General features: G+C 52.7%; 1 protein-coding gene across 1 annotated transcript in view; it reads left to right on the top strand.

The window, feature by feature from the left end:
- The window catches only part of LOC119951020, an 81,448-nt gene that overhangs the window by 39,807 nt on the left and 26,753 nt on the right, over positions 1 to 14,888 (top strand). Inside the window, exons 29-34 of the mRNA XM_038774053.1 lie at positions 5,406 to 5,561; positions 6,285 to 6,440; positions 8,925 to 9,077; positions 9,559 to 9,711; positions 11,184 to 11,342; positions 13,107 to 13,304. Of these exons, the coding sequence (XP_038629981.1) occupies positions 5,406 to 5,561; positions 6,285 to 6,440; positions 8,925 to 9,077; positions 9,559 to 9,711; positions 11,184 to 11,342; positions 13,107 to 13,304 (975 nt within the window). The remainder of the gene's footprint in view (positions 1 to 5,405; positions 5,562 to 6,284; positions 6,441 to 8,924; positions 9,078 to 9,558; positions 9,712 to 11,183; positions 11,343 to 13,106; positions 13,305 to 14,888) is intronic.

Genomic DNA, 14,888 nt, shown 5'->3' with positions numbered 1-14,888 from the left:
AACAACATCCGCCAGCGATTGCTAGAAGGGAGTACGCTCGGCGTCCCAGAGACAGTGCAACTCTCAAACCCACTGGATGGGGGCTACCAGAACATGGAGGCCTACACCTACGACCTCGCGGCCCCCTCATGGACCTCGTGGGTGCCGCCATCATCCGACCCGCGTGTGGTGCAAACCTGTGCCGCGCTGCGGCCCGCCAACACCAGACGTCCGAAGTGCTACTTTTGCGGCCAGGGTAATCATCCCGGACAACGCTGCCCTGCACGGAACGCAACTTGCAACAGGTGTGGGAGGAAGGGACACTTTGCGAAAGCCTGCGAGGCCCGATATCTCTCCTTAGAGCTTCTAGGTCTAGCAACACTGCCTGCTGCCTGTCGGGGCTGCCCCCATCTGCCACGTCACCCGCCATGTGCGACCCATGGGCGCCGCCATCTTCGCCGCCTTCTTCGATTTCGGCCGCCACATGCGGCCCATGGGGGCTGCCATCTTTAACGCCATTTTGTACTTCACCCGCCACTCGCGACCCATGGGGGCCGCCATTTTGGGACCACTCCGCAGCCTCACAAGGGGCCTGCTCAGCCAATTGTCCGCTACCTCCGAAGCTCGCCTCCATCACGCTCAACCAGTCACGGCCCCATCACCTCACAAAATCGAGGATGACGGTCTGGATCAATGGGCATGAGACGGCCTGCCTTTTCGATTCCGGGAGCACAGACAGCTTCATACACCCAGATACGGTAAGGTGCTGCTCCCTCCCAATCTTACCTGCGACCCAGAAAATCTCCCTGGCTTCCAGATCATGTGCAGTAGAAATCCGGGGGCACTATGTTGCGACCCTTACTGTACAAGGCGTAGAGTACACTAACTTCAAACTCTACGTCCTTCCCCATCTCTGCGCCGCCCTATTACTGAAGTTCGACTTCCAGTGCCACCTCCAAAGCATTACTTTAAAGTTTGGCGGACCCCCGCCCTCCCCTCACCGTCTGTAGCCTCGCGAGCCTTAAGGTCGCCCCACCCTCGTTCTTTGCTAACCTCACCTCGGACTGTAAGCCTGTCGCTACTAGGAGCAGGCGATACAGTGCCAGGGATAGGACCTTTATCAGGTCGAATGTCCGGCGGCTCCTACGAGACGGGGTCATTGAGGCGAGTAACAGCCCCTGGAGAGCCCAAGTGCTGGTCGTCAAGACTGGGGAGAAGCACCGGTTGGTCATCGACGACAATCAGAACATCAACCGGTACACACAGCTCGATGAGTATCCCCTCCCCTGCATATCTGACATGGTCAATCAAATTGCGCAGTATCGAGTCTTCTCCACAGTTGACTTGAAGTCCGCATACCACCAGCTCCCTCTCCGGCCGGAGGACCGCCAATACACGGCCTTCGAGACAAATGGCCGCCTCTACCACTTCCTCAGGGTTCCCTTCGGCGTCACCAATGGGGTCTCGGTCTTCCAACGAGAAATGCACCGGATGGTTGACCAGTACGGACTGCGGGCCACATTCCCGTCCATAGATAATGTCACCAACTGCGGCATGACCAGCAGGACCATGACGAAAACCTCCGCCACTTCCTCCACACCGCTCAACTCCTGAACCTCACTTACAATACGAAAAAATGTGTTTTCCGTACCACCCGCCGAGCCATCCTTGGCTACGTTGTGGAACACGGAGTCCGACGGCCCGACACTGACCGGATGTGCCCCCTCCTGGAACTCCCCCTCCCCCACTGCCCCAAGGCCCTGAAGATGTGACTAGAGTTCTTCTCCGACTATGTCCAGTGGGTCCCCAATTATGTAGACAAGGCCCGTCCACTTATTAAATCCACCGTTTTTCCCCTGATGGCTGAGGCCCGCATGGCATTCAACCGCATCGAGGCAGATATTGCCAAAGCCATGATGCACGCTGTGGACGAGTCCATTCCGTCCCAGGTGGAGAACGATGCGTCGGACTTTGCGCTGACCGCTACCGTCAACCAGGCGGGCAGGCCCGTGGCTTTCTTCTCCCGTACCCTCCATGCCTCCGAAATTCGAAACTCCTCCGTCGAAAAGGAAGCCCAAGCCATTGTAGAAGCTGTGCGACATTGGAGGCATTACCTGGCCGGCAGGCGATTCACTCTCCTCACTGACCAACGGTCGGTTGCCTTCATGTTCAATAACACACAGCGGGGCAAGATCAACAACGAGAAGATTCTGAGGTGGAGGATCAAGCTCTCAACCTACAACTACGATATCTACAATAAGCCCCCAGATGCCCTATCCCATGGTACATGTGCCAGCGCACAAGGTGACCGACTCCAGGCTCTCCACAATGACCTCTGTCACCCAGGGGTCACACGTTTTTTTCACTTTATCAAGGCTCGCAACCTGCCTTACTCCATCGAGGAGGTCAGGATCGTGACCAGGGACTGCCAGGTCTGCACAGAGTGCAAACTGCACTTCTATCGGCCAGACAGAGCGCACCTGGTAAAGGCCTCTCGCCCCTTTGGGCGCCTTGGTGTCGATTTCAAAGGACCCCTCCCCTCCACTGATCGTAACGTGTACTTCCTCAACATTGTTGACGAGTACTCAAGATTCCCCTTTGCCATCCCATGCCCTGACATGACCTCTGCCAGTCATCAAGGCCCAGCCCAGTCTTTTCACCTTGTTCGGGTTCCCCACATACATCCATAGCGATCGGGGTTCCTCCTTCATGAGCGACGAGTTGCATCAGTTCCTGCTGAGCAAGGGCATCGCCTCCAGCAGGACGACCAGCTACAACCCTCAGGGCAACGGATAGGTGGAGAGGGAGACGTGACGGTCTGGAAGGCCGTCCTCCTGGACGTACGGTCTAGAAGTCTCCCAATCTCCTGCTGGCAGGAGGTCCTCCCTGATGCAGTCCACTCCATCCGGTCGCTCCTGTGTACTGCCACCAATGAGACTCGTCATGAGCGTATGTTTGCCTTCCCTAGGGAGTATACCTCCGGAGTCTCGCTCCCGTCCTGGCAGACAGTCCCAGGGCCCGTCCTCCTCCGGAAGCATGCGAGGAACCATGAATCAGATCCCCCACATCGAGAAGGTCCTGCTCCTCCATGCCAATCCACAATATGCCTCCATGGCACATCATGACGGGCGACAGGACACAGTCTCCCTTCGGGATTTGGCACCTGCAGGTTTCCCAGCGACCATCGCCACCATCCCCGCCCATACACCGCCCCCCCCCATCCCCCGCTCCACCGACTCAGCAACTGGGTGAAGAAGAGGGAAACACGCTCCCGGACACACAGGTCTCAACACCAGTGCCCACACCACACCCGGGACTGAGGCGATCACAGCGGAAGATCAAGTCCCCCGACAGACTTGATCTTTAAGCCCACTTCACCCACGCTGGACTCTTTTTTAACAGGGGGTGAATGTGGTAAACCACTGTATTGTATTGTTACATGCCTGGGCCTGTCCCTGCTGGCTCTGCCTGTGGCTCCTCCCCTCGGGCTCATGTATAAAGGTGGCTGGTCTCCAGCTCTGATCCAGTTCGGGATCAGAGACCAGGAGGCTTTCTGTTTGGTGTATTAAAGCCTCAGTTACATTCACCACTCGTCGTGTGTTCATTGATGGCATATCGCTCCCGTGTGTACCGTACCTCCCATAACTCCACCATTCGGTATCCTTGTTTTCCACCAATAAATATTTGATGACATTATCATCCTGAATGTTTAGGAAGTCTCCTCTTGTGACTTTAGAATTGATAACAGGTCACGTCTCCAGGAATTAGCCAACCTAAGACACCTTCATCCAACAGAGGATGGATTAATGGCTGCCACCCTCCCTGTAACAGCCTGGCACCAGTAGCCTGTATTCCTGTGCTTATCAGTTAGCTCACTATGAGGCTCCAGCCAGTTTCACAGCAGCCTTGAAAGCTGCACTAGGCCTTTTTAATTTGAAGACAACAGATGACTTCAAAGACGATAGTGTTTCCAGTGCAATGTCTTTATTGAGCTGAGTGTTACATGGCTGTCACGATAAAGGAGATAAGCCTGCGGAGAAGGCCTCTGTAGGTTTCTCTTTCAGTGGGTCGGTTCAGACTCGATGGGCCGAATGGCCTCCTTCTGCACTGTAGGGATTCTATGATTTTATATTACTGGTATAAAAGAATTATACTTGCGTTTATATAGAGTGAGTATAATACAGATACATGGCCACAATACAGAGTGAATACACAAGGTAAGTGTGTAACAACAGTCACAGTTTAAAATGTGACATTCTAAAGCAGTCTCATTATCTTTCAGTTAATATATAGTATTGGATAATAATGATCTAAAAAAGTGTACCATTCCAAAGTGCTCACATGCTGTTACAAAGTCTGATTAAAGTAACAGTTTGTTTGTATCCATTGTAAGATAGGCTAGCATGCAATGGGCATCTGTGATTCTGTTCCACGCCCCCCATTGCACCTGCATGCACAATTATTTCAGTTATTGCAAGTGTGAGTGGGGTTTAGGTATTCCAGATCTGAAGGGACTATCTTACAAGCCTATATCAGGCTCAGCCACCAAAAGAGGGAAATCAGTTTCTCTGTTAAGAGTCCGAGTAGCTCTCACGAGAGGAGGTTACATTTCTTTGTCTCAAACAGTTAACAGGATTTCAGTTACTTTCTAATGCACAATGTTCGGATACGTCACTCATGACAAAACCCCCTACCTCTGTCGGTCGTGGATCCATGTCATTGAAGACTTCCTATATAAGTGTTGGGATCGACGAGAAGGATACATCTATAGATCTCCAAATACAAATGGTGTCTACGTATTTCTGTGATGTTCAAAATGGAGTCAGTTCTGTTCTAACCAAGCCAAAATGGAGAAAACCTGGATTCCGAATCCTCAACGGTTCACATCAGCCTTTCTGGAGAGAGATAGCCGAGTCTTGCTTCCATGCTGTCAAAATCAAAACTGAAACCTTGGGACTCTGAAAAGCATTCCAGTGGGATAGGGTCAAATCACCACCTGTTACCAGGCAGAACCCAGCCATTTCATTCAATTCATTGGCCACCAGCCAATCACTCAATCTAACACAGTACTGTCGCTGTCCTGGGACTGTTTAATGTTGACTGTGCAGTGGTCGCTTTACTCTGTGTCTAGCCCATGCTGTACTTGTCCTCGGTGTGATTGATGGGACAGTGTAGAGGTTTCTTTATTCTATATCTAACCCCGTGCTATGACTGTCCTGTATGTGTTTGATGTGGACAGGAGAGGCATCTTTACTCTGTATTTTACCCTGTAATTTCCTTGTCCTGGGAGTGTTTGTTGGGAACAGTCAAGATGGAGCTTTACTCTGTGTCTAACCCCGTGCTGTGGTTGTGAGACATAGAGCATTGAATGGTGCCTGTTGGTCAGGAGTATCAGTGAATGATGTCAATCTGTGCCTTCCCTACAGGTCACGGAGGGACATGTCCACATTCATCCAGACTGCATTACGTGTGCAAGATGAACTTCACTGCTCCCTGTGAGAATGATGATTCCTGTGGTCACTGGGCATCATGCTGTAAGACGGAGTGTGGGCCGAGATGTGTGCCAGAGTGCCTGGCAAAAAGTAAGTGTGCATGCAAGAGATGGAGAATGGTAAACTGGGTCGTCACGTAGAACAAACTCAGGGGTTATTCGTCAGCCTCAATGCACTCATTGGAGGCTGCAGTGTCAGCCTCGTACCTCCGTGATAGGAGGCTGTGTGGGAGTTGTGTCACGCAGTCAATGGAGGGCACGATTGGTTTGCCTTTGATAAAAGAGGCTGAGGAGCAAAAGCATGGGCCCAATTGAAGTCTGATGTGTTAGAGAGTCCTTAACGTAGTCCAATGGTTCTCTGACTAACATCTAAGCAAATCAGAGTGTGAGTCACATATTCTCGGCTGTGTTGAAACGGGCTGGGACTGTCAGACCGTGAGCACATTATCCAGGCACACAATCCCTGGTTGTCAGTAATGAGGGCAGTACGGAGGAAATGCTGGGGTGCAGGGAAGGGTGGTGACAGGGTGGGGTAGAACCAACTGGACTGCTCTTGTGGAGGGTCAGAATGAGTCCGATGGGCCAAGTGGTCTCCTTCTGTGCTGGGACCATTCCATGATTCAGACAGAACTGAGCCTTAACCTCGAGGGCTGATTGTGGGATCTTGCTGTGCGTCCATTACTCATCACATTTCCCAGATTGTAACATTGTGACACTTTAAAGAAAAGTGAACCATTGACCAAAGAGCGTTTTGAAATGTCCCTGATGTGGGGAAAGAGACAGGATCAATGTGAATTCCTCCTTTGCTCTTCAGAACCAACGGACCAGTGCCCCACTGAGGACAGACTTTCCATCTTCTGCCAGATGAGCACCGGAGATTCATGTGAAGAGAACAAGGATTGCGATGCTTTCCACACTTGTTGTGATGCCGACTGCGGCAAGAAATGTATCCCCAAGTGTTTCACAGGAGGTGAGAGAATCGTCCCCACCCACTGTACACTGACCCCATTCCCGTCAACATAGGTTAGAGTATTGAGTGAATTAACCCGGGTTTCTGCTCCTGCTCTCTTTCCAATAACACCTGGGTTAGGGAGGGGGGTGAATCATTCAGTGTTCCTGCTCCTGATCCCTGTCTAGTTACCCTGGATTAGTGAGGGGAGTAAATCAGCCCGGGTTCCTGCTCCTGATCCCTATCCAATAACGCCTGGGTTCGGGAGGGGGTGAATCATTCCGGGTTCCTGCTCCTGATCCCTATCCAATAACGCCTGGGTTCGGGAGGGGGTGAATCATTCCGGGTTCCTGCTCCTGATCCCTATCCAATAACACCTGGGTTCGGGAGGGGGTGAATCATTCCGTGTTCCTGCTCCTGTTCACAGTCCGATGACCCCCCAGTTAGGGAGGTGCAGTGAATCAGCCTGGGTCCCTGCTCCTGATTCCTGTCCAGAGGTCACTGGGTTATGGAGAGGAGAGAATCATCCCAGTTCTCGCTCCTGATCCCTGTCGAGTGACGCTTGGGTTAGGAAAGGGGTGAATGTGCCCAGGGTCCTGCTGCTGATTCCTGTCCAATCCCATGGTTCAGGGAGTGGGGTTGGGGGGGGGGGGGGGGAGGGTGGGGGGGGGGGGGGAGTGGAATGGTTAATCATCCAGGGTTCCTGCTCCTGAATCCTGCCCAGTGTCCCCTGTGTTTGGGCGAGGTGTGAGTCAGCCCATGTTCCTGCTCTAATCCCAGTCTAATGATCCCTGGGTTTGGGAGGGGGTGAATCATACCGGATTCCTGCTCCTGCTCCCTGTTCATTGAGTCTAATGTGTGGTATCAGATTGAACAAGACGGATTTCAGCTTCCCACTGTGATGAATGTATGAAATTAATATATATATATGATATGATATGCGCTGATGCAGTAATGATTTTGAGAGTCTGGGGTAGGGTCTATGTATATGTGCTGCAGTAACATGTTTTAAAAGTCCTGAGAAAAATAAAGACAGACACTGTGGCGGCACAAGGTGCAATTAAGATGTCATAAAAGTGAGATCATTGTTATAATAGCTCCTGCTTTTTTTTAACAAAGTAATGAGATTCAAAGTTGTCGGAGATTCAGCATTAATTTGACAGGGTCTCTCTATCTCTCTCTCTCTCTCCCTCGCTCTCACTTCGTGCTCTCTCTCGCTCTCTCCCTCGCTCTTCCTTCGTGCTTCCTCTCGTGCTCCCCCTCGTGCTCTCCCTCGTGCTCTCACTCGCACTCTCCCTCAGGCTCTCCCTTGTGCTCCCCCTCGTGCTCTCCCTCGCGCTCTCCCTCGCGCTCTCCCTCGCGCTCTCCCTCAGGCTCTCCCTCGTGCTCTCCCTCGTGCTCTCCCTCGCGCTCTCCCTCGCGCTCTCCCTCGCGCTCTCCCTCAGGCTCTCCCTCGTGCTCCCCCTCGTGCTCTCCCTCGCACTCTCCCTCAGGCTCTCCCTCGCGCTCTCCCTCAGGCTCTCCCTCGTGCTCCCCTTCGTGCTCTCCCTCGCGCTCTCCCTCAGGCTCTCCCTCGTACTCTCCCTCATGCTCTCCCTCGTGCTCTCCCTCGCGCTCTCCCTCAGGCTCTCCCTCAGGCTCTCCCTCAGGCTCTCCCTCGTGCTCTCCCTCGCGCTCTCCCTCAGGCTCTCCCTCAGGCTCTCCCTCGCGCTCTCCCTCGCGCTCTCCCTCATGCTCTCCCTCGTACTCTCCCTCAGGCTCTCCCTCGCGCTCTCCCTCAGGCTCTCCCTCAGGCTCTCCCTCGTGCTCCCCCTCATACTCTCCCTCAGGCTCTCCCTCGCGCTCTCCCTCAGGCTCTCCCTCGCGCTCCCCCTCCCTCTCCCTCAGGCTCTCCCTCATGCTCCCCTTCGTCCTCCCCCTCAGGCTCTCCCTCAGGCTCTCCCTCGTGCTCCCCCTCGTGCTCTCCCTTTGTGCTCTCCCTTGCGCTCTCCCTCGCACTCTCCCTCAGGCTCTCCCTCAGGCTCTCCCTCGTGCTCTCCCTTGCCATCTCCCTCGCTCTCTCCATTGCTCTCACTTTCTCACTCTCACTCACACCAGTTGTTCTGATGTGAAAAGCCACAGTTTTTACAACGGCGTGGGGGCATGGTCCCCAAAACAGAGAATCCAGCCCCGCATCCCTGTTTTTTGCATGGAATCACTCTTGGAGAGAAATATCTTTCTTTTACGTGTTACAAATTAAAAATAACAAATTGGGATTTCTGTCTGGTATCCGAGAAAATGTTGGGGTCTGGTCCGGAGTTTGTAATACCACAATCAGATATTTTGTGTGACTGTTAGTCTGCCTCAGGAGATCAGAGTGACCAAAGCTTTGGGACAGGAAGTGTGTTAGGTTCACTGGAGAAAGCGGACACAGAGCAGGATCTAGTTCCCAGTGCTCTTGGGATTGGGAGGGTCCCACACTGATGAGATGGTTGTGGTGTGATTTTGTCTCCTCTTATATTTCAGTGAATGGAACATGCCCAGTCTCCAGGAGACTCACAATGATGTGTGACATGACACTAGGAAATGATTGCAGCAACGACACCCAATGTGACATCTGGCAGATGTGCTGCAAAACCAGCTGTGGGGCGAAATGTGTCCCAACATTCATCAACAAATGTGAGCATCAGTTACAGAGCAGCAGACACGCTCTCATGGGGGAATCCCACACAGACTGAGCAGGAAGGGCCGAGATTGAATGTGACAGTGAACATGGAGCTTCACTGTGTATCAAAGCCCGCTGTATTCCAACCCGGGGAGTGTTTAATGGGAACTGTGTAGATGGAGCTTTACTCTGTATCTAACACCGTGCTGTAAATGTCCTGCGCATGTTTGGGGGGCACAGTGTTGAGGGAGCTTTACTCTGGATCGAACACCGTGCTGTCCTGGGAGTGTTTGGTGGGGACAATGCTGAGTGAACTTTGCTCTGGATCTTTGATGGGGACAGAGTGGTGGGAGTTTTACTTTGTCTAACCCCATGCTGTACCTGTCCTGGGAGTGTATAATTGGGTACTGTTGACCTTAATTTACTCTGTAATTGAGGTTATAGGATTTTTATGTCCTGTGACATTTGACTGATTTAGATTTTTATGTTATTTAGTTTTGCCAAAGAAATGTCCAGAAGTTTCCAAAGTGTCGTCTCTCTGCAAGAAAAATGTGACTCAATCTTGTGAGGATGATGACGATTGTCGTGCTTATCAACAGTGCTGTGACATTGGATGTGGCAAGAAATGTCTCTACTCATTCACACAAGGTGAGCCCGGGTCAGAGAGAGTGACTGTGACATTAAACTGGGGGAATGAGGCAACAACCACATGGCGATAGATTCCAATAGACCCAAGACTTGTAGGGAGGAGTCCATTGGTCCCGAGGCTGCAGTGGACAGAGACTGATGGATACTAGACTGCAGAGGGCAGAGACTGATGTACACCAGACTGCAGAGGACAGAGACTGGTGGACACCAGACTGCAGTGGACAGAGACTGATGGACACTAGACTGCAGAGGGCAGAGACTGATGTACACTAGACTGCAGTGGACAGAGACTGATGGACACTAGACTTCAGTGGACAGAGAATGATGGACACTAGACTGCAGTAGACAGAGGCTGATGGACACTAGACTGCAGAGGACAGAGACTGATGGACACTAGACTGCAGAGGACAGAGACTGGTGGACACTAGACTGCAGAGGACAGAGACTGATGGACACTAGACTGCAGAGGACAGAGACTGATGGACACTAGACTGCAGAGGACAGAGACTGATGGACACTAGACTGCAGAGGACAGAGACTGATGGACACTGGATGGCAGAGGACAGAGACTGATAAACTCTAGCCAGTAGAGGGCAGAGGCTGCTGTTTCCATTAAACTCCTAGAGTGCAGAAGGAGGCCATTCGGCCCATCATGTTTGCAATGGCTCTCCGAAAGAGCAATGTACATATGCCCACACCCTGCCCTATCCCCGTGACCCTGTGCATTTATCATGGCCAATCCACATCACCTACACATCTTTGTACTGTGGGAGGAAAGAGGAGCAGCTGGCGGAAACCCTCACAGACATGGGGAGAATGTACAAACTCCACACAGTCACCCAAGGCCAGCATCAATCCCGGCTCCCAGGTAATGTGAGGCAGCAGTACTAACCTCTGTGCCACTGTGCTGCCTCAGGCGTGACTATGAATGGTTTCACAGTTCAGTATCAAAGACGCTGGGCTCTGAAGGCCGGGGTCAGATTTTCAGTTGCCAGATGCAGCTTCACGAGGTTCAGGAAGTGAAAATTGAAAACTACAAGATGCTTGGTTCATGACCCAGGGTGCCGGGGAAACTAGGACCTGTGGTAGTATGACTAGAGGTACTACGGTACCTGGGAGTGCTGAGCCACCATTGGTGGAGAAGGCTCGCTGCTCATTGGCCCAATGGTTTGTAACCCATTGGTCAGAATGTAAGGTAGCTCCGCCCATTGAGGCGGGGTATAAGAACCTGTGTTACCCCTGCAGCTGCCTTTTCTGCACTTGAGCTGCTGGGGAAACATCTTGTCGATTAAAGCCTTCAATTCGGACTACATGCTCGTTTCTGTGGTCATTGATAGTGCATCAGGACCATTAATCCAATGCCTATCAAACTCTGAAGAACTGAAAACACTGAGAGAATTCCCATGGTGAATCCTGCCCCACTATTCCCTCCTGTGCAGACTGACCCTTATATCCAATTGTTGTCCTTGTAGGTGACAAACCGGGAGAGTGCTTCAGCCCCAGTCAACTGAGCTATGTGTGTAATTCGACCATGGGGAAGGCCTGTAGCAGTGAGAGTGACTGTGGCAAATTTCAGACGTGCTGCTTTACTCCTTGTGGGACCAGGTGTGTCTACAGCTTTTCCAGAGGAGGTGAGTCACGTGGCTGAGCTTCACTCCATGTCTAACCGGTACTTTTCTTATCCTGCCAGTGTTTGATGTGTGTGGTGAATGTGGCCGCTGTAGAGGGAGCTTTACTCTGTATCTAACCCCGTGATGTACCTGTCCTGGGAGTGTTTGATGGTGACAATGTTGAGGGAACTTTACTCTGGGCACAATCTAATGGAAATGTTTCCAAGTGTTTATGTGTTGTGGGGTTTGCTGGCAGTTCTGCCTTTGAATTCCTCCCCGCTATCTAAGCACAGTTAATCACTTTTTTGGGGCCTGGGGTGTTTCCTATGTGTTTAGCCCACGGTAAAATTATTTTCATCACTGGGGAGCTGAAACTGCTTGCCAGACTGGCTCCTCCGAGATCGGGCAACTATTTTCAAATGTGCCTCGATCTCCAGGTGGGATTGTGGGTTCCCCACCGATGGGGAATGTCACCTCCTCAAACATTTGCATTGCACCTCCCCACCCCAAGTAATGGCACCCCACTATGGTGTCACTGAGGGACCCACTTTTTCAGGCCTTCCCACACCCCATTCCGGCTCCCCTTCTAGACCCCCACCCTTCACCCAACCCATCTTTCAGAGCCCACTTCATACCCACCCTGCACAAGCCCGCACCCACACTTCATATACCCCCTCAACTCTCCCTCCATGCGCACAGCCTCCCTCAGTCCCTGACGCTTGGCAGTGCCATCCTGGCACTCTGGCACTGCCACCCTGGTACCGTGGGCATGCCCCTACCGTCTTTGTGGTGACACCCAGACACCTTGGCAATGCCTGTGTGGCAGTTCCAAGGTGCAAGCCTGGCAGCCAAGCCAAGGTGATAACATTCCAGTGGCAGGGCCAAGGTCCACGCCGCCTAATCCCTGACCACCCAGGGGCCTCCAATGGGCCGGGGGACACCCCAGGTTCAGTGACGCCTGGTCCACGAATCGGCACCTGTGTGGCGACTCACTGCTGAGCCAATTAGATGATGGGAGGCTGTTAGATAGGGTGCTCTTCCTGTTAATAGAGTGGAGATTGGGCCTAACTGATAGCTATTGGTTTCTCGGAGCCTCGTCGGCGTCTGGCACAGTTCCCGATTGCGGACCCTCCCGCAATCTACACGGCTCGCTTGGATTTCTGCCGGGCGTGATATGGCCATTAAATCATGCCCTCTGTATCTGAGATCGTTGTATATCTAACCTGAGAGTGTTTGATGGGGACAGTGGAGGGGAAGCTTTACTCTGTATCTTACCCCGTGCTGTACCTTTCCTGGGAGTGTTTGATGGGGACAGTGTAGAGGGAGCTTTACTCTGTATCTAACCCCATGCTGTACCTGTCCTGGGAGTGCTTGATGGAGACAGTTTAGAGGGAGCTTTACTCTGTATCTAACCCCGTGCTGTACCTGCCCTGGGAGTGTTTGATGGGGACAGTGTAGAGGAAGCTTTACTCTGTATCTCAGCCTGTACTGTACCTCACCAGGGAGTGTTTGATGGGGACAGTGTAGAGGGAGCTTTACTCTGTATCTAACCCTGTGCTGTACCTGTCCTGCGAGTGTTTGATGGAGACTGTGTCGAGAGAGCTTTACTTTGTATCTAGACCCCGTGGCGATACCAGTTTGATGGGGACAGTGTCGTGGGAGTTTTCCTCTTTATCAAACCCTATGCTGTACCTATCCTGGGAGTGTATGATGCGCCTGTGCAGAAGGAACTTTACTCTGTGTCTCGGTGATGTTGGATTGTGTATGTCTCTTTCTCTCACATAGATGATGGGCAATGTCCTCGTCCAGAGTATCTGGCCCGTGTGTGCAACAGCACCTTCGGGAAGGTGTGTGAGTCGGATGGAGATTGCAGTGGTTCCCAAAGTTGCTGTGACGCTGGCTGTCAGAAACGATGTGTTCCATCATCCTTTGGGAAATCCAATTGGGGAAGTTCCTGGTCCGAAAAGAACAGATCCTCAACAGGTCTGTACATTTCTGCAGTGGGTCACATCTGTATCTTTCTCTGTCTCTCACGATAAGTGGGATTCTCCGAAACGGGCGCGATGCCCGACGCCGACGAACCTCTCCAGCGGCGGGCGACCAGAAGTAGCGGAATCCTCTGCACTTCCAGGGGCTAGGAGACGCCGGATGGGTTGGCGCCGCGCCAGCCAGCGCTAAAGGGACTGCACAAGTCCGTGCATGGGCCAAAGGGCCGGCGTGACCCAGCGTATGCGCGGAACAGCCGGCATATTCTGCCGCATGCACAGGGGGTTCTGTTCTCCGTGCCGGCCACGGCGGAGCCCTACAGGGTCCGGCACACATGGAAGGAGTGCCCCCACGACACAGGCCCGCCCACAGCTCGGTGGGCCCCGATCGCACCCCCCAGGGTCGGATCCCCCCGCGAACACCCCCCCCCCCATCCTTCCCGAGGACCGCCCCAGCCGATTTACCTGCCAGGTCCCGCCGTGTGGGACCATGTCTAAACCACGCCAGCGGGACTTGCCAGAAACAGACAGCCGCTTGGCCCATCGTGGCCTGGAGGATTGCCGGCAGGGGGGCGTTGTCAATGGCCCGCGACTGGCGTGGTGTGACTCCGCCCCGCCCAAATACTGGCGGCGGAGAATACGGGAGCCGGTGTTGGGGCGGCAGGACGGGACTGGCGCCGCCCCCCGAGGATTCTCTGACCCGTCTGCTTCTGTCTCTCTCCCTGTTTATAATTCTCTCAGTCTCGGTCCATCTCTCTTTGTGTCTCTCTTTCTATCACTTTTTCTGTCTTTGTCAGTCATTATATGTCTCTCTGCCTCTTCCCTGTCCTGCTCTCTCTTCTCTCCCTCTCCATCGTTCTCTCTTTTAATCCATTTGATTCTCTTTCTGGTCCAGTCTCAGTCTCTCTCTCTCTCTCTCTCTCTCTCTCTCTATCTCCATCCATCACTTTGTATTTTTGGTCCTGTCTCTCTCACACCGTCACTCTCTCTCTCTCTCTCTCCCCCCCTCTCACTCTCTCTGTCCCTCTCTCTCTCTGCATTTCCCATTCCCTGTCCCTCTTTCTCGCTGTGTCATTCTTTCTCTCTCTGTCTCTCTGTTCCTGTCTCTCTCTCTCCGTTTCACTCTACCTGCCTGTCTGTCTTTCTCTCCCTGTCTCTATTCCTTTCTCTGTCTTCCTCTCTCTGTCTGTCTCTCTCCCTCTACGTCTCGCTCTCTGCCTCGCTCTTTGTCTTTCTCTCTTCTTGTCTCCCTTTTTCTCTCTCTCTCTTTCTCTTTCCATCTCTCTTTCTGGCTCTCTGGCTGTCTCTCTCCTTCTTTCTCTCTGGACCTCTCTTTGCCACTCACACAACATCGCGCTCTCTCTATCTGTCCTCTCTCTCTCTATCCCACACTCTATCTCTCTATCTACCTCTCTCTTTCTCTATCTCTATCACTTCCTCTTTCCCTTCTCCTCTCTCTCGATGTGCAGCACGGTAGCATTGTGGATAGCACAATCGCTTCACAGCTCCAGGGTCCCAGGTTCGATTCCCGGCTTGGGTCACTGTCTGTGTGGAGTCTGCACGTTCTCTCCGTGTCTGCGTG

The sequence above is a fragment of the Scyliorhinus canicula genome, chromosome 16 (genome assembly GCF_902713615.1).
Source record: "Scyliorhinus canicula chromosome 16, sScyCan1.1, whole genome shotgun sequence".
Taxonomy (NCBI): Eukaryota; Metazoa; Chordata; class Chondrichthyes; order Carcharhiniformes; family Scyliorhinidae; genus Scyliorhinus; species Scyliorhinus canicula.
Note: the sequence above shows the minus strand (reverse complement) of the source record. Positions and strands in the feature narration are given on the sequence as shown.